This window comes from Suricata suricatta, chromosome 1 (assembly GCF_006229205.1).
Source record: "Suricata suricatta isolate VVHF042 chromosome 1, meerkat_22Aug2017_6uvM2_HiC, whole genome shotgun sequence".
NCBI lineage: Eukaryota > Metazoa > Chordata > Mammalia > Carnivora > Herpestidae > Suricata > Suricata suricatta.
Window position 1 is genome coordinate 71,285,337 of NC_043700.1, and position 22,877 is coordinate 71,308,213.

The 22,877-nt window shown below is 45.4% G+C and overlaps 1 protein-coding gene across 2 annotated transcripts in view; it reads left to right on the forward strand.

Moving 5' to 3' along the window:
* Positions 1-22,877, forward strand: part of GATB (glutamyl-tRNA amidotransferase subunit B) — an 87,519-nt gene that overhangs the window by 54,273 nt on the left and 10,369 nt on the right. For both annotated transcript variants that reach the window (XM_029940158.1, XM_029940161.1), the window contains 2 exons: positions 9,100-9,233; positions 16,764-16,842. In XM_029940158.1, the coding sequence (XP_029796018.1) occupies positions 9,100-9,233; positions 16,764-16,842 (213 nt within the window). The remainder of the gene's footprint in view (positions 1-9,099; positions 9,234-16,763; positions 16,843-22,877) is intronic.

The window sequence follows — 22,877 nt, forward strand, 5'->3', positions numbered from 1 at the left end:
TTTGCCTCAAAGTAGGCATCCTGAGCTCTTTACAACTTTGTAATCATTGAAAGCTGAGTTACTCAGACCCGAAAATGATATGTTCATGTTTTTTCCTGCTTTCATCAGAAACACAACAGATTGCTGAGAAGGGCAGATGCACAAATCTAATGAACCATCTTTCAATTTAAAGAGTGCCCAGGAGTATTCATTAAATAAATAGCAGTAGTGGAGGTGTGCTTTGCCACTTCGACTCCATGCTCTGTGCCTTCAGATTGCATATTAAGTTAAGCATTTAGCACATACCCACCCTCACACACATGCCTTACTCACAGATACCAGAGACTGCAGAATTTAACTCTGGTCTTTAATTTATCTTACCATTTTATTGTCTGGTCAGGACTGCATTATGTACTGATAATTTAGGCTTGATATTCCAGAACGCTAATATATTTTAACATCTCCCACCCTGTGTGGCACATAGTAGGCTCTCAGTGAATATTCAGTGATTGGATGGACAAATGAGTAAGTGCATGAATACTGTCATAGTAACTCATGAAAGCCCTGGAAGAAGCAGCATTCCTGATAAAATCATCCTTGTTTCTAAACTTCAAATACATAAACCAGTCTTGACAACCTAGCAAATCTGGCCCCTTGAACTCTGTCTGGGAGAGAAGACCAGGAGCACCGCTCTAACCACCCCACATACTGTGTCCAAATGCAAATCACTTGGTCTCTCTGATTCTTATTTTCTGAACTGGTTTTGTTAGGGCATTAAATCCAATCTGTATTCTGGTTTTCTCTTGTGAACCGTCCTGACAGCCCCCTCTGAACAGAAAATCTGTATTATTGTTTTTCCTCTGGCGACATAAAAAGTGTCTTGCCCCACCTGAAACTTGGACTCATTTAGTCATCCTTGCTTCCCTTTCTTATGTCAAGTTGCCTTGATTGCTGACCTCATTTTTAAGGATTAAGGAATAGAAATGCAGAAGCTGAGATCCAGGTGTTAGGATTCTGAAAAATAAGAGGCTCTAGCAGCATAGCAAGTCCTTCTCGGAGTCAGCATATTCCAGGAGTAATTATTAGAATGATCTAGATTGTATGCAAGTGCGTTTTTCTTAGCAGATAATCCCAGGATGATGTCTGTGGGGTTCTTCTTAAATTCTGCCTTACCTGATACAGAGAATGCAAACAAATTGTAGTCATTTGCCTAAGCAGTACATAAAATTGGCTGCTCGCTGATACAAGTCTCTGTGGTTTGTAGTGGTCACTTTTTGATTTACCGTTACAACAACCTTCTGAGGTAGATATTCCTGTTCTCCCCATTTTACAGATGAGAAAACATAACCTCTGTGCTTGAATGTAAGATGTTAAGTAACTTAGCCAAGCCTGTGGGGACTTCAGAGCCCAGGCTTTATTTACATGCCAAAGTTCTGTTGCCTGCCTGCACAGAATGTTCCACAATGCCAACCAGGAATAATGTGTCAGGTTCATTGCTGTTTTGGATCACTTGACAGAGAAAATAGAATTTTTACATTTGTTACTGTTTTATATAGTCCTACTAATGCTTCATCAGGCACAATCACAGACCACTGACTCATTTAAAACTTTTGACCACTTGGTTTTTAAGAGGCCAGAATGCCTTATAAATAAAAAGTGTTGTCCATTAAATGTAGTGAAAATCAGTCAAATCCAATGAAAAGCAGAAATTATGTCCATTTCCCAAGTAGGAAATTTAAGTCACAAAAAATAAATGTAAGCTCTCCTCTGCAATTCTGTTTTGTTTCCTAAACTTGCTGCCTTAGGTTCTTGGCTCCTTCTGACTGAATCATCGAATGGGTTTCCACAGAGGGCAGAGTAGGTAGAGTTTGTGGGATGATTTTGCCTGTTGCCTCATGACATGCAGCCTGGCACATGGCAGGCACTTGGTGAGGAACAAGTATGAGCTCAGAGGGCGGCTGGCTGTGTGTGAAGTCAGTAGATGGAAAGATGTCCATCTCATCAAGATTTCAGTGGTGGGGGGCGCCTGGGTGGCTCGGTTGGTTGAGCGTCTAACTCTTTTGGCTCAGGTCGTGGTCTCACGGTTCAGTTTGTGGGTTCAAGCCCTACCTCAGGCTCCATGCTGTCAGCAGAGAGCGTGCTTGAAATTCTCTTACTCCCTTTTTCTCTGCCCTTACCTTGTGCTCACTTGCTGTCTCTCACTTACTGTCTCTCAAATAAATAAACTTAAAAAGACTTCAGTGAGGAATGGCATAGCATCCCCAATTTAGTGTTTCTTGATGCCCATTGTGCGTGCCACAGCGCCCTGTGCTGTTTCCAGGTGAAGAGCTTTATCTTTTCCATGTCACTCTTTAACTCTCCCAAGTAGCCCCACAGGGCGATGGGTCGGAACACTGAGAGACAGTGTTGATTTCAGACCTCCCTCTGACGCTTTGGAGGGGAGAGTTCTGCCAGGGTGACTGGAACTGTTAGCCTCTCTAGCTTAAAGAAGGGAGGGTTCTCTCATCCTGAAGGTGATTGACAGAGAAGAATCTTCACTGAATCTAAGAGAAATCTAAATCCAGCCAAGCAGACTCCCTAGAATGAGTTGCCAGGCGGGAGAGCACTGGCACCGAACAGCTGCTCACACACTGAGAACTGCACAAGGCAGAAGTTTAAGAAAATCCCATCATGGCCCCTGTCAGACTGCAGGAAACAGTGGTTGCGATCCTCCAGGTTAGTGACCTGTGCTGCTGTGTGTGGCTGTCTTCGTATTCAGCCTCAAGATGTGTAGCCTTATTTGAACCACTTCATTTTCTCCAACTGGTTATTCCCACTTAACGTCGTAACCCTTTGTTTCTGACACCATGAAAAAGGTTAAAGCGTCTCCAGGGGATGAAGAAACAGAAAAGGTATCATGACTGTGGCTGATTGTTAAATGGATTGTTTTCCAGGAGTTTTGCTTTGAGTTTCTAGTAAGCTTGAAATGGCTTGGTTTTCTTTTTGGATGAGCTGTCTATAAAGTAATTTCCCATGATAAATATCTGTATACCCATAGGTAATACTGCTTTAAAGCTAATAGTTTAAAAAGGCATCTGAAACCATATTGACTGGTTTTAGACTGCTTAGATGTACTGAGGGACAGAGCACTGGCCTTCTAACTACTGCTGAAGGAAAATCCATTTGGTCAACATCGTCGCTCACCATATTTCAGCTCCATGTAATTTTCGAAATTGATTTTATTCTTCATTTTATAAAATTGTATCCAGTGCTTGCCAGCTTATGGGCACTTTTACAGTTTAGTGTATGCACTAGAAACATAACCAATATTTTGTTCTGGTAAAGCTGAATAAAAGACGCATCTTCTAACTTCACTCCTGCAAAACCAACAATGTGTTTATTTCAGATGCAAGTAACAAAGGACTTACAGAGGTGAGGATCCACTGGGCTGAGGGCCATTTGACCTCTCAGGGATCCACCCACTGGCACAAAAGTACAGGGAGGAGTGAAGCCCCAAGTGCCCAACCTTGGGGATTCACAGGGGCTCTCTCTTTAATCCATCCTGAAGTCTGGTTTCCTGTTCATGGAATGATTTCCTTTTGGGGACAGTGAAAATACATTATTTCAGGTTTCAGTCAGATCGCAGAGCAAATGAGCAAGCACTGCCTTGAAGCTTTGCTGCTGTTTTTAAGCTGCAGCCTGAAGGCTGCCGTTGACCAACACCGGCTCCCTCCATGTTGGGCCCATGTAACCGTGGTGTCTTTAGGCACGTTGAAATGTGATTATGATCAGAATTGATTTCTTGACAGCATACTCTTTATGGCCCACTCTTACAGATACAGTTTTCTAATTATGCCGGTCTGCTGTCAGTGTTTATTACCTAAATTATTTAGGTTTTGATTATCCAAGGAAAAGTCTTATTGCCATATTGGTTTCCCTCCACATCCCTCCTAGAGTTAGTATATCTTGGAAAATGTACACTGGTTTTCACAGTAGTCTAAGCCAGACGTAAGTGTGAACCCTCCCCAAATGGAACTCAGATTTTAGGGGCTTCCAAACCCACTGGAAACATGACCCAGGAGGAGAAACTATAAAGACCAAAATAGGACTATAGCTCTTACTAGTTGTGTGTTTTATGAGACAGACTAGAGAGTATACCCTGGGTGTTCCTAGAGCAGTTTCAGAGCTGTTTCAGATCTCTGTGTTCTTGAAAGTGGCCATGATGGTTCAGGATTCTGACTTCCTCCTGACACACTCAAGTGAGAGGGGTGTCTCCTGTGCTAGTGTCACACCACCAATCAGCTGCCTTCAGTTTTTCCCAACCCAGGCTTCCCCTGGATGATCTTGTGTGTGTGTGTGTGTGTGTCTGTGTCTGCATGTGCACTCACTGCAGGATTTCCACAGCCACTTCTTATTTCCAGGAGAAGCAGAGGGAGGGCTCCTTCACATCACAGACCCAAGCCACCACCCTACTGAACGTGTCAGTCCTTAATCTAGCCATAACTACTGCTTTCTTACCTAGTGCCACCACTCAGGCCTCCCTACCTGATTTCCATTTCCATCCCAACACGTGCATTTGATGTTATGTTTAGGGCCACTTTTCGCAAAGTTAGTGGGTCTGTATTCTGTTCTCACTTTGAAAGAGTGACCGAATTCACAGGATTAAAGAGGGAACAACAGAGTCCCCACTGACCTACATGTTAGGCCCTCTTACAGTGTTTGCAGAAATGCTCAGTTGGCCGCTCATCCCAGCACCCCTGCCACGTGGCGGATGGGTGCAGCTCCATTTTGTGGCTCCACAACATGGCGCACCATGGCAGGCGAGCACCTAGTTCAGTCCACAGACGCAGGGTCTCCTGTACAGTCAGCCGCTCCCACCACAGGAATGACCTGCCCAGTTAGGTATAAGCCTGTGCACAAGTTCCTCATATTTGAAGAGTTAGAATGCAGAAAAATACAATGTGCTTGATACCAAAACTATGTGAGCAGTAATGGGATTGCTTTCGTAATGTCAGAAGGTGCATCAGAATTGGGCAGTGTCTGGTTGAGACATATCCATGTAACTTCTCTGAGGAGAGGGTGCAGAAGGGGTGCCGAAGAGAGCCCCAGCAACTCTGGCCACCCTCCTGTCCCCTGGAAGCTCTGTATGGCCCAGGGCGGGGGGGGGGGGGTGACTGTCTTCCTCCCTGATCTGGGGGACAGGTGTGTGTCAGGCCACAGCGGAGAGTGCCAGGTGGCATAGATGTACATTGGCAGAGACAGAAAGAGAACTTGCCATTTTCTCCTAATTTCTCAGTTAATTGCTAAGGGCCTTTGCAACATTTTTAATATGTTAAGAACCTTTGAACAGCTGGCAGGTACCAAATAAAATAATGGAAGTGGTGGGAAAGTGCATTCTTTTGATGAGCTAGTTGCTTCACATTGTGCCTGGCACTGGTAAGTGCTCCATCTCGGTCCCCAGGAAGGCAAGGGCGTGATGTTTTCTTCATCAGCAGCAGTGGAACGTGGAGAGTAAGAGCACAGACCACAGAGGTTCAGATCCCAGGTCCGCTGCTTTCTTGTTGTGTAACCTCAGGCAAGTTCATGCCTCAGCATCCTCGTCTGTGAGAGTTCGTTCTGCTAGGATCAACCGGGGGTTGTTTTAAGAATTAAATGAGTTAATGGGGCACCTGGGTGCCTCAGTTGACTGAGTGTCCTACTTAGGCTCAGGTCATGACCTCGTGGTTTGTGGGTTTGAGCCGCTAGTCAGGCTCTATGCTGACAACTCGGAGCCTGGAGCCTGCTTTGGATTCTATGTCTCCATCTCTCTGATCCTCCCCTGCTTGTACACTGTCTCCCTCTAAAATAAATAAACATTAAAAATTTTTAAAAAGAATTAAATGAGTTAACAGAGAGACAGCACTTAGAACAGTTCTTAGACCCTCTTGTTATCAAACGTACTATCATTGCTAATAGCAGCAGCCGCTGCCATGTGCCCTCCCCACAGGGCTGGCCGCCGTTCTCCATGTCTAGCAGCTATTCTGGAAATGCTCCTCAAAGCCTCTTAACTAGCCCCAGATTGCTAATCTAAGGTTCCTTTAGCTGCCACGTCACTCCCTGCCACATAATCAGCTGTTCCTCAGCTTGTACTTTGTGAATTTCTTCTTCTCTCAAGTCGGCCACTGGGCAGCTGTCTCTGTCAAGTTTCATTCTACTTCTAAATATAGTCCAGCTAATTTCTGCCCTGTCATCAGGTTCAAAGGCTGTGTGACTTAGAACAAGAATGGTGGTTGGGAAATCAGCCCTCATCCTATTCCAGCTGCACAGTCTTCTGACATTTTGTCATCTCTGAAGGTACAACAGCATTGCAAAAAGACTCCTTCCTGGGCCCGACGCAAGGGTGGGTCGGGGTTCCTTTCCAGAGCAGACAGTGAGGTGCGATGATCCCTATGCTTTGCCTCACACCTGCATTGACCAACTGACAGATCCATTAGCGGTGGAGGGTTCCTGTTAGCCTCCAGGAGGGTGTAATTGAATGCTTCAGGAAATTTGATTAAAATGTGAAAAGGATGCTTCCTGGTCATAGAGCTATAAAGGCTGCCTGGCGTTACACGAAAGGCAGGACCAGTTGTCCCTGCTGCATTCACTGTGGCTGAAGGAACAATTAGAGTTACATTCAGCCAGGAGACTTGACACACCGTGTAGTAGAGCGTCAGCTCTGACCTAGGATAGGTCAGTCCAAGTCGGACGCTTGCAAGTCGCCTTCGAGAAGGAAGTTGGGGGTTCCCTACTGCAGTGGCCTTTTTGCATTGCTCTTCATATGGTTTTTATGTAAGGGAGTTACTGGTGCACTGTTTCCCTGAGAAAACCAGATGGCTGCTCGGACACGTTCACCAGGGACTTGAGAGATTTGTACCAAGCTTATTAGCAGTTGCCGATCTCCTAAGAATAACTAAGAAAACCTTACGTAGAATGCTTGAAACGCAGGCTTGTGATCTAAGGCAGCCCACGTGTGGCTTTGTATTGATCCATCATTCTCTGGGCAGTCGCGGCTCGGCCTTCTTCAGTCCTATGCACGTAGCTCACCCCGTTACCATCACAGATTTTCACGTCTGCTTCCAGTTGTGTGCCGGAGCCATGTATCCCCAGTGAGGTACGGTTCCAGCTCGGGGAGGCTTCATCACAGCGCGGACACAAAAAGACAAACAGAAATCTGACTTGCCATGTCATCCATCCAATAAAAAAACCACCCGAGGGTAGAAGAATAGATATTCATCACGTCCCAGCAACTCAGCCAAGCCTGGGAGTTCAAGTGCAATATTTCTAGGTGGATTTAGAAAACCTTTCCTTGGCAAAGCAAAGAGTTCTCCTTCTGACAGCTCTTTTCACCAGCGGGCCAGCCTGTCTGGGTTAGAACAAAGGGAATTCTGCTCGTCTGATTTGGGCCGGATAGCGGTTTTCTACTTCCCCTGTGGTTTGCTCTACCATTGTGGAAGTTTGAATACTTTTCCATAAGTTAAGCAGAACTTCCTCTTCATTCTGCCTGCATTTGCCTTTATCTACACTCAAGCTTTGGCTGCTGAGGCGGCCTTTGCCCTGGTTTAGCATGAGCAGAATAGTAACGTTGGCTTGAAAAGAGATTCAAGAGATGATTATGGGATTATTCAGTAGGCTTGTCACCAGAGAATTTATCTGTTACAAAGGGCATGTAGTTTTTTTTTTATTATGGAACTTCTACTTTAGCAACGTGTGCCTGTGTGTACATTACAGCATCGGCAAGAGCTGAGCTTTCAGAGAACGTTTGTTCATATGTCTTGCTTCTTCCTGTGTCTTGTTTTTCCAGAAAGTCGCTTTGCTTAACGAACATTTTCTGAAAGGGGCAAAGGTTTGAGAGCCTTACCTGCAGTATAAAGTGAAAAAGACCATTTCAAGAAAGTGTGGTTCTATTTGCATTTCAGCAGGTAGGAGAAATCTACTAAAAATGTGTTCCCTCTGCATTTTGAAAGCTTCAGTTTCCCCTTTGCGAGGGAAATATGTTTTTATTTTTCTTACCAAAAAAGGATGGACTTAGCCACATTTTTTGGTTCTGCCAAACTGGTCCGAGCTGGCAGTTAGCTATAGTAGTTAAGGCACTTTGATGAGTGCTTTGGGATTGTTCTTATGTATAATTGTGGCAATTCTAATATATAAAGGTGAACATGGCATGATATAGAATGAGCATTTACATGTGATTTTGTTTTAATTGCACATGGTAATGGCAGCAGACATTAATTGCATCCGTGGATATTTATAGGTAGCTGCCATGGCCCAGCCCTGACTGAGCTCTAGTTGTTCAGTGAACAGGACAGAATGGCCCCTGGCTCACGGAGCTGACAGACCAGAGGGGGAGACCCAATAGTCTTCTTCACAAGTCCTTGTTGAGCCCACCCAGTCTATTGTATTCACGGAGCAAGAGGAGAGGTGGGGTTAGCTGTGTCTAGCGTGGCTTCATGGCTTCGAAGACCCAGAAGCCACTGTTCCCTCCATCAGCTCTGTGGTCTCAGTGGGTCACTTGTGCTTGGGTTCTTCCTCATTCTGAAAACATTTGAAAACCATTTCTGTCATTTTGGGGATAATGTGAAGATGAATACAGTTACGATCCGCTTTTGATTTTTTTCAGAGGTAGAATATTCTGTCTGTTCCTTCTTCATTTGCTTCTTTTCCTGCCTTATTCTCACAGTCACTGAGACTTCCAGCAGGGGATAGGCCTGGAAAGAGACACTGAAGTCAAGCCAAACACCATGGGCCCAAAAGATGAAGGATGCAGCTCAAGGGTAAAAGGTGTAGGTACACAGGGATGACAGTGAGAGGGCAGGTGAGTTTGAGGGATAGTGGATTTCATTGTCCTCTGGTTCACCAAGCCCAGCTTTCAGAAATATGTTCATTCCTTTGAGAAAATGCTGTATAAAACATGGTGACAGTAGTAGAAGTCGAATACTTGCTATTTACTGAAAGTGATCAGAATTTTCTGGTGGCATTTCCGTGTTTAGGAGAGTCCAAGTAGATGTCTCGGAGGAGGCAGAGGGAGACAGTTTCAGATTTGCCTTCAGAATGCTGATCTTTCATTTTTTGGGAGACTTTATATTTATATATATTTATATTGTTTTTTTTCTTTCTTTACAGAATGAAGTTGGCCTACTGGAGTTCTTCCAGAATGTGATAAAAGAAACTAGGGCAGAGCCAAAAAAAGTAACGAGTTGGGTCCTCAACATTTTTCTGGGTTTTTTAAAGCAACAGAACCTTGCTGTCAATGAGAGGTGAGTGGGGTCTGGGGATTCTTTCTTCCTTTATGATGAACTCTGTGTCCAGAAGCAGTAGAAGTAGGGCAGGGCCAGTGTTTTGTTCTCTCTCGTTCTCCTTAAGATCGCCTAACAAGACACAAATCCCCCCTGTGAATTCCAGATTCTAAAGCTGTCCTCCATCACATCTGAAATTTCATTTATTTGTTCCAGTATCTGACTGTCCATACTGCCCTTTGTACCGTGCAGGGCTGGGGGCCTGAAGATGAGTAAGACCAGGAGTTTATAAGTTGGTGAGGGGTACAGGCCTATAAGAAAACAGGCCTTCACCTCAGTGTGATCCTGTTCAGCCAAGGGCACACGAGGTGCCGTGAATGAACACCAGGGGGGCCTAGCCTGAGGCCAGAAGATGAACAAGGCTCCTTCAGAGGGTATGCTGGAGCCAGGCCCTGAAGACCTAGTGGGAGTTGCCAGGTGATGGGAGGGGTGAGGAGATTCCCGGTAAGGGAGTGGACATCGGACACTGAGACAAGCCAGCATGGAGACTTAGGAAACCCAGAAGCTTCGGAGTGACAAGGGGGCATGCAGGAAAGCTCGGTAGAAAGTCACAGAGGCCACCAGAGGCCACCATGCAAACACTTTTGTCAGCAGCTCTCAAAGCCCTAGATCTGTAGGCCCCTTCAGTTTCACTCGGAGAGGTGGGATGGAAGATCAGACCAGAAGCAAGGAGCCTGTTGCTGGAGTGCAAGTGAGAAATTCCATGGGCCTGGCCTGAGGTAGATAGAAGTTATCTCACCTCACACGACTTCCAGTTCTTACTTGGACAGTGGAGTGACACAGAGGGCCGTGGTTTTCAGTCTAGCGAGAGGTAGAGGAGGAGGAGGAGGACTGAGGCAGGGGGCGGGGCAGGACGGCATGTTCCATTTTGGACAGACATCCCCCTCACAGGCACCAGGACAGTCAGGTATATGATCTGCTGACAAGAGATATCTAGCAGGTATAAATCCTAGAGTTCTCATTCGTTCATTATTCACATGTTTATTTAGACTCTCTGCAAAGCACTGTGCTAAGCATAGGGGAGACCAGTCAGCACACAGATGTAGTCCCTGCTCTCCAAGCTGACAGTCTAGAAGCTGGTGATTATGAAGCAGTGAGCTGGTGGTGCTCTGAGAAGGGGAAGGTAACAGCTAAACCAAGGCCTGGGGGAAGAATGAGTAAGGTTAGTCAGGCAAAAAAATCCAGGAGGTAGAAGTGTTCCAGCTATAGGGAACAGCACATGTAGAAATCTTGAGATGAGTCCAGGCATCACACTTCGGGGAATGCCAGCGCATAGTCCAGTACGGGTGGGGCGTGGACTCGCAGCTTACAGATGGTACTGGAAGCTGTTGAAGCAGAAGAGGACTGTCCGGGAGGGCACGGCCTGATAAGATGGCTGAGGGAGGAGCCGGAGAAGCTGTGCACTCGTATGTGAGAAGCGTGGCCAGAGAGGGAGGCAGCCGAGAAGACGTGGTGCAGAAGAGGAAAACTAGGACAGAGTTAGTGTCACAAAAGCCAGGAAAGGAGGAGCAAGCAGCAGATTTCAATGTGGAGAATGAGGGAGAGGGTGTTCCTCAGGAACCCCAGGCAGATGGCCGGACCCCGGCAAGGTCCCGGTGGAAGGTGGAGCCCGGTCTCAGCAGGGGTCTTCATCTCAGCAGCCTCCCCGGCCACGGAGAAGTGGAGGAGGGGGGACAGGCATGTATTGGTACATGATTCTGAAAATCTGTCCACTCAAAGGTTAACCTTGTACAGTGCCAGCTTCACGTCCAGCCTCTTGTTTGCACCGTGTATCTGCATGTTGTATTGTGGCCACATGGGATCAATTCACTTCCTCACTTGGCTCCTTACCACCGGTGGCCTTGGATGAGTTCCCCTCTCTGACCATCCAGTTCTTCACTATGAAACAAAAATGGCAGTACCTGCCTCCAAGGGTTTTTGAAAGGAAAATGCACAGCGCCTGGCACATAGTGAGCCCTCCGTGTTTGTCTCCTTCTCCTTGCCGCGTTGGTGTATTAAATACCAAAACAGTGGCCACCCTCAGTCCCCTAAACTCCTGTGTCATCTGTTTCCTTTCTGTCTTTCATTTATGTTTTCCGAAATTCCACTCTTTATGCTGAAAATATTGTGGCCATTCAGTGAAGACTGAAGCCATCTAGAAGAGCTTATGGAGGAGACACAACTGTTCCAAAGCCTTAAGAAATGGATAGGGATGTGGTGAGGCAGAGGTCTGAGCAACATCTGCAGGGAGCCAACAGTGGAATGGCAAAGAACTGGCATGTTTTTAGACCGAGGAGGAGCATAGCTTACAGGAGCAGAGAGTGGAAAACGGCAGCTAAGCACTGCTTCCTGTGTGATGGGGGCGGGGCTGGAATCTAAGGGTGTGGAAAGTCACAGGGGAGGTTAGCTGTGAATCCAGTGAATACGTTTAGAGCACCACTCTGTGCGGGGCATGTGGAAAGATGAAAAGGACCTGTTCAGGCCCTCAAGGAACTCTCCGTCTCCTGGGGAGGACTAGACTCATACATTAGTATTTTAACCCAGGGCAGAAATGGGTACATCCTGTTCTAGAACTATACACAGTGCAGTGGGAGCAGAGAGGAGGGAGATTCATGTTGGCCAAGAGAAGCCAGGAAGGCTTCAAGGTGTGGTTTGAGCTTTTGGAGGAGTTACCAATATGGCTTTCTGTGCTGTTGGCTGTGATTCCTAAATTCACTGACATTTCTTGGCAGAGACCTTAGATAATCTTCAGTTTAGCTCTCTCCTTTAGCAGGCAAGGAAATCCAAGCCCTGATTGGGAAGGTGACATATCTTAGGTGGTAAGCTGCTAAGACTGGAAGCCAAGTACCTGGACTTTCAGACTAGTTTCTTTCTATATTGGTCTGTGAAATTAGGGGTTTGCTCGACAACCATGTGGGTAGCTGTTAAAGGAGCGAAGGTTGATGCATTAGCTTGTTGAATGAACCTGGAGCCCCTGGTATTTACCCAAACAGTTCATAAGCACTAGAGTTTTAAGAACCCAAAGGGTACTGCGTTCTAAATAAAAGTATATGTAGCTATTCCAAAAGCAGGTAAAGAGGACGCTAAACCATAGTTCTATCACACAATTTATGTAGAACAAGAGCCGAGGCTCCAAAACCAAGCTGTGGGCAGCCGTCTTTCTACACAGTTCAAAGAACCATTAGCTGGGCTGGACACACCAGCCGCACTCGGAACACACAGTAATTAGCGAACCGCTCAGCTGCTGGGGCTAACGTTTCCAAAGCTTAGAACTGCAGTCGCTGTGGCGCTCCGCGGTAGTCTCACGGTGACCCCAGGCAGGGAACACTAGCGGTCAAGTCGGCAAGAACCAATTTTGCAAATTAGCACTCATCTTTAAAGACCTGTCATGGTATTTAAAGGGTCCAACCAGAAAAGCTCTTGTTGAACTCAGCTTTTTAATTATTTTGAGCATATTGCTTTGAAAGTTGTTTTTCTGTTAACTCATTCTAAATCACTATTAATAACAGGTTTGGTTTAGTTAAGAAAGTGAAAATTATAGATTCCCTGACCAAGCATTTACTGGTGAAATCAGGCAGGCACCACCATCCAATTCTCCAGTCTAGTTGGGTACCCTGAACTTCAGGTCTGCCAGGGTCAGTGGTCCCTGAGGCTCCAGCAGACCAGGGCTGGCTTTTGAGCCAAGAAGGGCCCAATGGTGAAGGAAGAGCATCCAAGAGTGGGGCTGTCAGGTTTGGAAACCCTCTAAAGATCATTCTGGCGGGCCTGTAAGCAAACAGTGCTTATGACCTCTTAAATCAAAACAAAGAATAAGTGACAGAAACTGTGTGTGGCCCACAAAGCCTTAAACAATTACTCTCTGGCACTTCCCGGCAGAAAATTGCTGGCCCTGGTTTAAAACCTGTTTGGTGAGGGGCACCTGGGTGGCTCAGTCGGTTAAGCGTATGGCTTCTGACTTCAGCTCAGGTCATGATCTCACAGTTTGTGGGTTTGAGCCCCGCATTGGGCTCTGTGCTGACAGCTCAGAGCCTGGAGCCTGCTTCGGATTCTGTGTCTCCCTGTCTCTCTGACCCTCCCCTGCTCGTGCTGTCTTTCTCTGTCTCTCAAAAATAAAAACCTAAAAAATATTAAAAAAAAAAAAAAAAAGCCTGTTTGTTGAGAGCCGGTTGAATCTTATGGTAGAGATAACTGGACCCTGAGGAAGCAGCGGCAGGCTTGGGAACAGATGTGCTTCCCTCCCCTGGCAGCCTGAGGTGGAGGCAGAAGACCACGTGGGAAAGAACACGGGCCGTTCCTCCCTATTGGGCCAGGAGTGAATGGGGGACGACCAGGGAGAGGAAGAGAATCTGGAGGCCCAAGGAGAGGGGTTTTCACAAGAGGCTTTTAATATAGTCCAGAAGTCGGGGTGCAGCAGGATGGGGAAAGCTGTTATGCTTGGCAACAGCCGAGGAAGTGTGCTTTTTAAGAGAACATCTTCTGTAGAGGGCGAGGATTAGTGCCGGAAGGGCACGTGCTTCCGTGGGCCCATAGTAGCCGCTAATGCTAGATATTTATCTGTAAAAGTAAGGTAAGAAACCAGGCTTGCAGACTCTGAGATCACTTGCAGACATTTTCAAGATAGGGAAGATCTCCCAAGGGAGAGCTCTGAAACAAACATGCAAGTGGGATCTGCAGGAGCGGAAAGTAATGGATAAAAACATGGGTTGAGGGGTTTGTTTGCTGGAAGAAGAGGAAGAGAACAGGATAGAAATTTCTGAGTCTTGCATCAGCTGCTGTCCTTATGAAGTGAGAGGTGGGGGCAGGTGCTGAGAAGGAAGGTGGGAAGAAGATGCCATGGCTGTAACAGTTGACTTGGGTGGGGGCACTGGACAGGGGTGCAGGGAAATCATCAAGAGGAACACAAGGATTACTGAGCAGCAAGAGCCACCTGGATGTCCAAGTCCCACACAGGAGCTTCCTGTGTCCCATCTTAAGCAGAGAAGGCGGACTTTGGGCGTGAAATGGGTGTGGGGATGGAGATGGGCTGCACATTTCTCAGATGCCAGGAAGGGGCTGGGCTGCGCAGTTGTAGAGGGGGCGGGGTGTCTGCTCTTGGATGCAAGCTGGGGGTGGTGTCGTGATCCTGAAGGAGCGCTGGGGGACTGGAGGAAGTTGGCAGATTGGAAGGATCCCTCTGTACATACATTGGCCCCGGGGATTGGAGGCCGGCCTGCAAAGCTTAAGCGTTTTCCATGTCAGATTCTTCTTTAATGGAGACACATTCACTGTCCAGAAACCGGCATTATCTGACAGCAAATCAGTAGCTTGTGCTTCTGCTGCCATTATGTTGCAAATCTGATGATGGTTTATTTATTTAACTGATGAGTGGGGTCTTTCAAGATCAGTGTGACAGGTACTGATCTTTGTCATTGTCTTACTCAAGGTTAGCCCTGGCATATCTGGAATTAATGTATGCAGTGTACCAGATAGATCTCCCTGTTGGTGGGAAGAGTTCTGTGACACAATTTATTACCGACCGTGTGTCAAGCATTTGTGGGTATAGAAAGATGAGTGAGAAATCTCAAATGCTGTTAGGTCAGTGGAAATATTTTATGGTGTACATTTATGACCTAACTAATGAATTAAGGTCATTAGATGAAAGGCAAAGTATTTTTAGTTATGTCGTGTTCTATTTCTGTTCTCCGTCTCCAAGTCCCTTATATTATCAACTCATATGGGAGAAGGGACCTTTTCTTTTTTGCATGCTCTAGAAATCCATTTCAACCTCAGTGCTTATTATGGGTTCTACACACAGTCTACACTCTAATTAGCCACTGTATTTTCTTGGATTGCAGAACATCCAACGAACCTGCATTTTTAAAACAACCTGATTCTTTATTACTTGTCAGTAAGGTGGAAGGCTGGAAGGGGAGTTTATCAGTTTATTTCCCAGCCCCCTGCCCCTCTTGCTGCTGAGATTTAATCAGGGTGATTCACAGATGTTCCAAATACCAATTTAATAACACCAGTCTCCAAACTTAATTTCCACTTGGAATTACCTCTTATCCATACTTTGAGATAAACAAAGACTTTAAGGATGTTGGTCTGCCTCAGTGTGTCAGCTGCTTCAAATGAACAACCCTAATGAGGTTTCACTGTACTTGAATCAGTCCAGTAAGTGGGAGCTGGTAAACTTGACTCAGTTGGTTTGGAATGCAGGGATACTGGATGGGGGCTAAGTGGCAGTTTCCTTTTCATTATCTAAAAGCTTACAAAGAAGTTGTGATTGATGTGAACTAAGACAAAAGGTTTTCAAGTGGCGTTAAGCACTTCAAAAGTTTTCATTTATAAAGACATACTAATGTGCTATTTATAAGTCATTCCTATTTAAAACTGGTCCCCTAATGACCTCAGATAAATCGTGTTCTGTTAGCCTCGTTGCTATGTGTGTTTAAAAGTAGCAAAATCAGGGGCGCCTGGGTGGCTCAGAATCTTGATCTTGGCTCAGGTCATGACCTCAGGGTCGTGAGTTCAGGCCCCATGTTGTGCTCTGGCTGGGCTTGAAGCCTGCTTTAAAAAAAAAAAATTAGGTAGCAAAACCACATATTTTAAAAGAAATAGTCAAGGGATGCCTAGGTGGCTCAGTTGGTTAAGCAACTTCAGCTCAAGTCATGATCGCATGGTCCGCAAGTTCAAGACCCACATTAGGCTCTGCGCTAACAGCTCAGAGCCTGGAGCTTGCTTATATTATGTTTCTCCCTCTCTCTGCCCTACCCCTGCTTGTGCTCTGTCTCTCTCTCAAAAATAATAAATAAACGTTAAAAAGTTTAAGAGAGTCTATAATTCAGTATTGCTTTTCACCAAGTCATCTCCTAGAGGTAAAGAGGTATAATGGACCCTGGGCCCTTCTGTTGTGAAAGTGCTCAGAAAGCTGTGTGAGCCTGTGGAGAACAGTGTCTGTGCAGATGCCCACGGGGACGGTTGACAATGTGGATGACAGTCACTGCACTCCCTTAAAGAAAAACCCCTCCTATGAAAAAGAATTTATATTTGCATAATAACACTCAGAAATGTAGCCTTGTTATAGCTCTTTTGTTTGAAGTAACTTTGAAACTGATCTTGCAGTTGGAAATATGTAATTACTGGGTGGTTGTTTTTGGGGGTTTTGTTGTTATTGTTGTGTTGTTTTCCCCTTGTCATTGGTTCAAGAATCTTGCAGCCACTCCCTTTTTTTCTTTTTCTTTTTTTCTTTTGACTAATTAAACTGAGCAGTTGTCTGTCTGTTGCTACAGCTTCTGCCAAACAGCCATTACTGACTGCTGAGTGGTTAAACAACACTAGTAACCAAAACTTGTTCTATCCTAACATACAAAATAAATAAATAAAACAGAGCCCAGTTGGCCTGTCATTTCCATTCCTGGATGTGGCTTTAATTGTTTAAGCCTACAAACTCGAGCGCTCTGCTTCTAAATGGGTATATGCTGACAGTGTGACATGTGCATTTATTTTTTCTCTCCTTTTGGGGGCTGCTAGTCCTGTCACACCTTCCGCGCTGGCTGAGCTGCTCAACCTGCTGGACAGAAAAGTAATCTCTTCATCAGCAGCTAAACAGGTATGTCCCCACCTCCTAAAGCTTCCAAGTGCTCTGCTATCCCAGTGGATGTTGTATGTGAAACTGAAATGCCGTCACTGACTGAGTTTCATGATTGAAGTATTACAGGCTTGTAAGTGCTGTTTTTATACTGAAAAGGTAGAAACATCTTATTTAGCAAATGAACATAAGAACCAGTATGTGCAAGGTAGTGTGCTTTGCGTCTTTGCTAGCCAGGTAGTTCCTCTGTGGTTTTGCCTGGAACGGTTTCCAGACATGTGTCTATGTGAAAGGCAGGACTGTAGCCTTGGGGGCTTCAGAGCACGTGTACAGCCCCTGTGCCCCGCAAGGCCGATGCCAATCCCCGGGCACCTCCGGCGCTGCTCCCCGGCCCTGTAGTCCTTCTCGGTCCCCTGCAGGCTCCCGGCCCACACTAGGGGCTTATTTGCCTTCATTGCATGATTGCCCCCTGAAATTCAGTTTCCAGCAAGGAGGATGAGGTCAGACAGTCTGCCTTCTGTTTAGGAGATAAATCTTTATACACATGCCCAGTGTATGCAAACTGAGAAAAACAGCATTGTCATCAAAGGTGGCCTCTGCCTCACCCCCCTTCCCCTGACAGTCATAGGTGGGTGAAAAGTTCCTGGAATCCAGAAAACCTCTTACAAATAAGTACGCAGAAAGAGAAAGAACACCAAGGTGGCTGCCTTATCTCAAGTTAGGGTACCAAAGCCATCAATGCTTCAGCCAGAAACTGAATGTGACTTTAATGGTGTTTTTTGCATTTAATATTTATAAAGTAGTGGCAGACAGTAGTGGCAGGTACAAAGTGAGGGTTTGGAAAAGCTGGCTAATTATAAGGCAGTATGGAGCTCACACCCGGCTCTGTGCAGTGGAACTGGGGACAGAGCTAATGAAGGCTCTGTTTACCCACCACCCAGTGAGGCTGTCGACTACAGGGACCTTGGCACATGTAGGAAAGAATTTGGGTTGCCTGGATGTCAGAGGAATACAAATGTTTATGACAGTGCTCAGCAGTAGCAGAAAGATTAGATGGCCTGAGGGCAGGGAAAAAAGCTATATATATATGTATACATAAGAGCAGATGAATTGTGGCATTTGAAACGAAAGGAGGGAAAAAAGTCTTCCCCTTCTCACTCATTCTGCCCCACCAGGCAAGGGGAAGGGGGAGGAAGGAAACCTAGTGCTGTGAATATTGGTTCAATAGGACAAAGAGAAAATGCTAGAAGGTGCTGATGGCTGGTCCAGATATAGATGGGACACCTTTTGATTGTATCAACTCCAGCGTGTTCAGAGGAAGCAGAGTGAGGTACTCAAACTAAAACAAAAGTCTGATTAGAAAGGTACTAAATGTATGTTGCGTGAGGGAATCTCCTGTATATATTATTGCCTGGAGGGTTTTGCTTTTTTTAGTTTTCTACTTTGTTTTCTGTACCTAATAAAATCACATATGATTTTCTAGTGAAAAAAGGTATTTTTTCATGATAAAGAATTTAATATAGAAAAATATAAAGATCTTCAAATTTTACCTCCTGGAAATAACTCACATTAATATTGGGTGGGCACCATTCCAAGCATCTTTCCAGCACATGTACCATTAGAAGGACGGATTGATGGGATGGACATGACATTAGAGAAATAAAGACTTTAGAAAATAAGAGGTAATAGTACTTTTTTTTAAAGTTTATTTCTTTATGAAGTGGGCAGTTCTTTGGCTTTTAGTATATCCACAAAGCTGCTCAGCTATTACCCTAATTCGAGAACATTCTCACCACACCAAAAAACAAGTCATTAGCAGTCACTCCCCCACTAACCCCTTGCCCTAGGTTATTACTAATCTACTTTCTGTCTCTGTGGATTTGCCTATTCTGGAAATTTAATGTAAATGGACTTGTACAGTGTGTGGCCTCTATGTCTGGCTTCTTTTACTTAACGTGATATTTTCAAAATCCGTCTATGTTCTGACATGTGCCAGTACTTCACTTCTTTTTAAGGCTAAAGCATATTCCACTGTAGGTATACACCACATCAGTAAATGGACATGAGTTGTTTCCAGTTTTTGAATCTTATTGAACTTGCTGATTTGAACATTTGTGTTCAGATGTTTTTGTTTGAGCATATGTTTTCAAGTTTGTTAGGTATAGTCCAGTAAGAATGGAATTTCTGGGTCATGGCAGTTGTACATTTAGCATTTTGAGGAGCTGCCCGACTGTCTTCCAAACTGGCTTGCACCAGTTGCATTCCCATCAGCAGTGGATGAGGGCTTCGGTTTCTCCATATCCTTGCTAGCACTTGTTATTGTCTTTTTACTTATAGTCATCCCAGTAGGTGTAACGTGGTAATCTTACTGTGGACTTCATTTGCATTTCCCTAATGACCAACTACATTGAGCATCTTTTTGTGTCTTTTGTAGGGTACTTTTTTTTTAAGAGAAAATGTTACAATTAATTTTTTACTGACTTTTAAAGAAGAATCCAAGTAGGCCTTGGCTTCTAGAAACCCTGTGAGCCAGACAGTACTCCAGTAGATCAGACTCTCCGCTTCTGCTCCTTCTTGGTGTTTCCCTCTGACAGACCAGGATTCCATTAGTGATTAGATGACCAGGAGATGAGGAAAATAGTTGACCAAGTAACTGACTCCTAAGGATGACAGATAGGTACAAAGAGCCATCCTGTCTTTAGAACATTCTGAATTCCAAAGAATCTCCCACTTCATGTCTAATTTACTATTAATCCATCTCTCTCCCTTACATCATTGCTCGTTATTTCATCCTTTACACATTTCACTGCACCTTCCTTGGACGTGCTCCAACAGTGCTCCTGAGATTTACAGACCTCATACCTTTGGCACCCCAGGAGCAGGAGGGTTGACAGGTTGCTACCATGCAGCACCCGTGTTTTTCAGAAACAGAGAAAAAGATTACTTGTCATCGAAAGCAACCTCCTGGTACCTGGGACAGAAGCACCTGGATTCCTGTCACAGGATCCAGGTCTCACTGGTAAAGTTGTGGGTAGTCTGTCTCCCTTCACCACGGGGAGGGCCATCAGACTCACAGTTCACCTGCAGGCTCGCACCCCAAGACCCTGAGCCGCTTGTGAGTCAGAGGCCCTGGGTGCTGTGCACGCTGCTGGCCTTCCACAGCCCCAGGGGAAATGGTGCAGCCTGTGGGTTCGCGCCTCCTCTGTGCACACCTGAAACAGGTGTGGCGCATGCACTGCCTCCTGGGGATTGCCCAGTTAGCATTTCTAGTGGAACCAGGTTGAGATTCCATAAAGATGGAAATTGCATTTTAACATGTCGGTGTGCCACTTAACCCCTCTCCTCTTGTCTACTCTGGGATCTGCTTTAAAGAGAAATCACCGAACCCTTATAATGCAGAAAATGTTATATGTAATGTGGTAAAACTGTTACAAATGATGTGATGTCTTTTTCTCCCTTTTAGTGAGTGCTTCAGTTCTGTGTGCATTTTACTGTGCCCTTCTTCCCTTCGGGGCTTGGGCTGATGTTTGTGCCTTTCTAGAAGAATGACCTTTCACAGTTCTTGCCTTTGAGCAGAGGGACACCCCTTTCTGTTCCTGTCCCAGCTCCCTCCCTGCCTTCTCCCTTCAACAGGCCTTTACTCCACACTCTGACCCTGGAAACCCCTGGACAGGCAAGAGGCCCATCTGCTTTCCTTCCATCCTTCCTTCCAGATACGTTAAATACAGCTTTAGCAAGACACAGCTGGGTAGTAGTTGAAAGGATGTATGAATTCAGTCCCCAGGGAACTAAATGGTGCCCTACGTGTCAGAGTCGGCTCGGTGGTGTGTGATTGGGGGTTCCCAGGTTGCGTGACCCCCGCTTTCAGTGGCCATTTAAAACAGACTGCCAGCATTACCCTACGAATCCTGTGTTAGGGACTTTGGTCTTGAGTGGGCTGCAGGACCCTGGAGTTGCACGCCTAGCTAGAAACAATTGCACTTGGATAGCACTTCCCAGGGTGGTGATTAAACACAGACAAAAGCTGAGGATTTATGCCGCAGCACGAGGCTGGCAAGCACAGAAGCCATTATGTTTGCAGCAAGAGGGCTGGGAGCCCTGTAGAGTGTGGCCTGGAGGCGGACAACCCCATCAGTGGCTCTCACGCTGCTGGGCTTCAGCCAGGAGTGCACAGTCTGTGTCTCAAGCGGGACCGAGTAGAGGATCAGACAGCTGGAGCCTACTGCATGGGCCCAGGGGGCTGGGGCTGGGCTGCAGTGGCCACTTGACTAATTGGGGAAGTCAATAAGCTGGTATGTTTTCACTCCAGGAGTAGAGAACACCCCAGACACGGGGCTCCCATTTGTTCCTGGAGGCTGCTGAAACGTTTCTCTAGCGTCACTCTGTCCCCCCGCCCTACTTTGCCCTACTTTCTCAGGGAGCACCCAGCCTCTCTGCATTTAAAAGTATCCATCCTAGCATTGTCCTGCTTTTCCTCTTACAGGGTGTGGTTTGGCAGTGGTCCCCAAGATGCCTCACACCGCCTCCGTTCTGGTGTTTTTGGCTCAGGCTGATCCAACCAATGTCAGGTCCCACCGTATTAGGTGGCAGGCAAAGGCTGAGCCCCTGGTTGGCCTGCTCAGGTCCGCTCGGTGCTGTCAGCCAGAGTGGCTGCTGCAGGCCCGGGAGCGACCTCCTGCGTTAGCCAGGCCTGCCAGCTTATGGGCCCAGGCTGCGGGGACCATCCACGTCTCCTGAGCTTTCCACTCGTTAGCCTGTAAGGAGGTGCTGCATAGATTCCTAAGTCCCCACAGGTGATTCCCCTTTTGAGTCAGAGGTCTAGATCCCTCTTGAGATTTCCATTCTCCTCCTGGATGTTGGACATTTTTTAGGCATTATCTTGGGAAACTGTGCAGATGAACAAAATAAACACTGGTCAAAGTCTAAATACTTACCAGAGGGCTAATTTAATTGCATTATGATAAATGCACTTTGTGGATTTTTTTTTAGCAATATGAAAAGCAGTTCATGCAAGTGAACTAGCAAGAACTAGCAAGTAGTTCTAGCAAGTGAAACAAGGGCAGGTCACAAACTGCACATATGTCACGATTGCAACTGTTACCAAAGAAAAATATGGGAAGGAAAAACACCAAAATGCTAACATTTATTATCTTGAGGGAATGGGAAATACAGGGGATTTCTTTTTATCATTTTTATATTTCCTTATTTTCTACAGTGAACATGTGTTTTTTTTTTATGGAAGTATAGTTGACATACAATATTACATTAGTTTCAGGTGTACAACTTAGTGATCAACATTTATATTCATTTTAAAATGATCACTGTAACCCTACAAACCATCTGTTACCAAAGATTATTATATTATTATTGACTACAATCATTATGCTGTACTTTACATCCCTGTGACTTAGATTATAAGTTTGTACCTCTTCGTCCCTTTCACATATTTTCCAACCTCTCATAACCACCATTTTCTTCTCTGTATCCCTGAGTCTGTGTATCTTATTAATTTAGATTCTACATTTGGAATCTAAATGTTCCATTTCATCATAAATGAACTCCTATGGTATTTTTATTTCTGACTTATCTCCCTTAGCGTAATACCCCATGAGTCCATCTATGTTGTTGCAAGTGGCAAGATTTTTTTTATATGGCTGAGTGATATTCCTTTGTATGTAGACACCACATCCTTATCCTTTCATCTACTGATAGACACTTGGGTTGCTTCCGTATCCTGGCTATTGTAAATAATGCTGTAGTGAATATAGGGGTATATATATCTTTTCAAATTGGTGTTTTCATTTTCTTTGGATAAATACCCAGAAGTGGTATTACTTACTGGATCATATGGTGGTTGTATTTTTAATTTTTTTAGGAACTCCCAACACTGTTTTCCAGAGTGGCTACACCAGTCTACATTCCTATCAACAGTGTATGAGGATTACTTTTCTCCTTGCCAACACTTGTTTCTTGTGTTTTTGTTTTTAGCCATTCCGACAGAAGGTAGTATTTCATTGTGGTTTTGATTTGCTTTTCCCTCAAGATTACTGATGTTG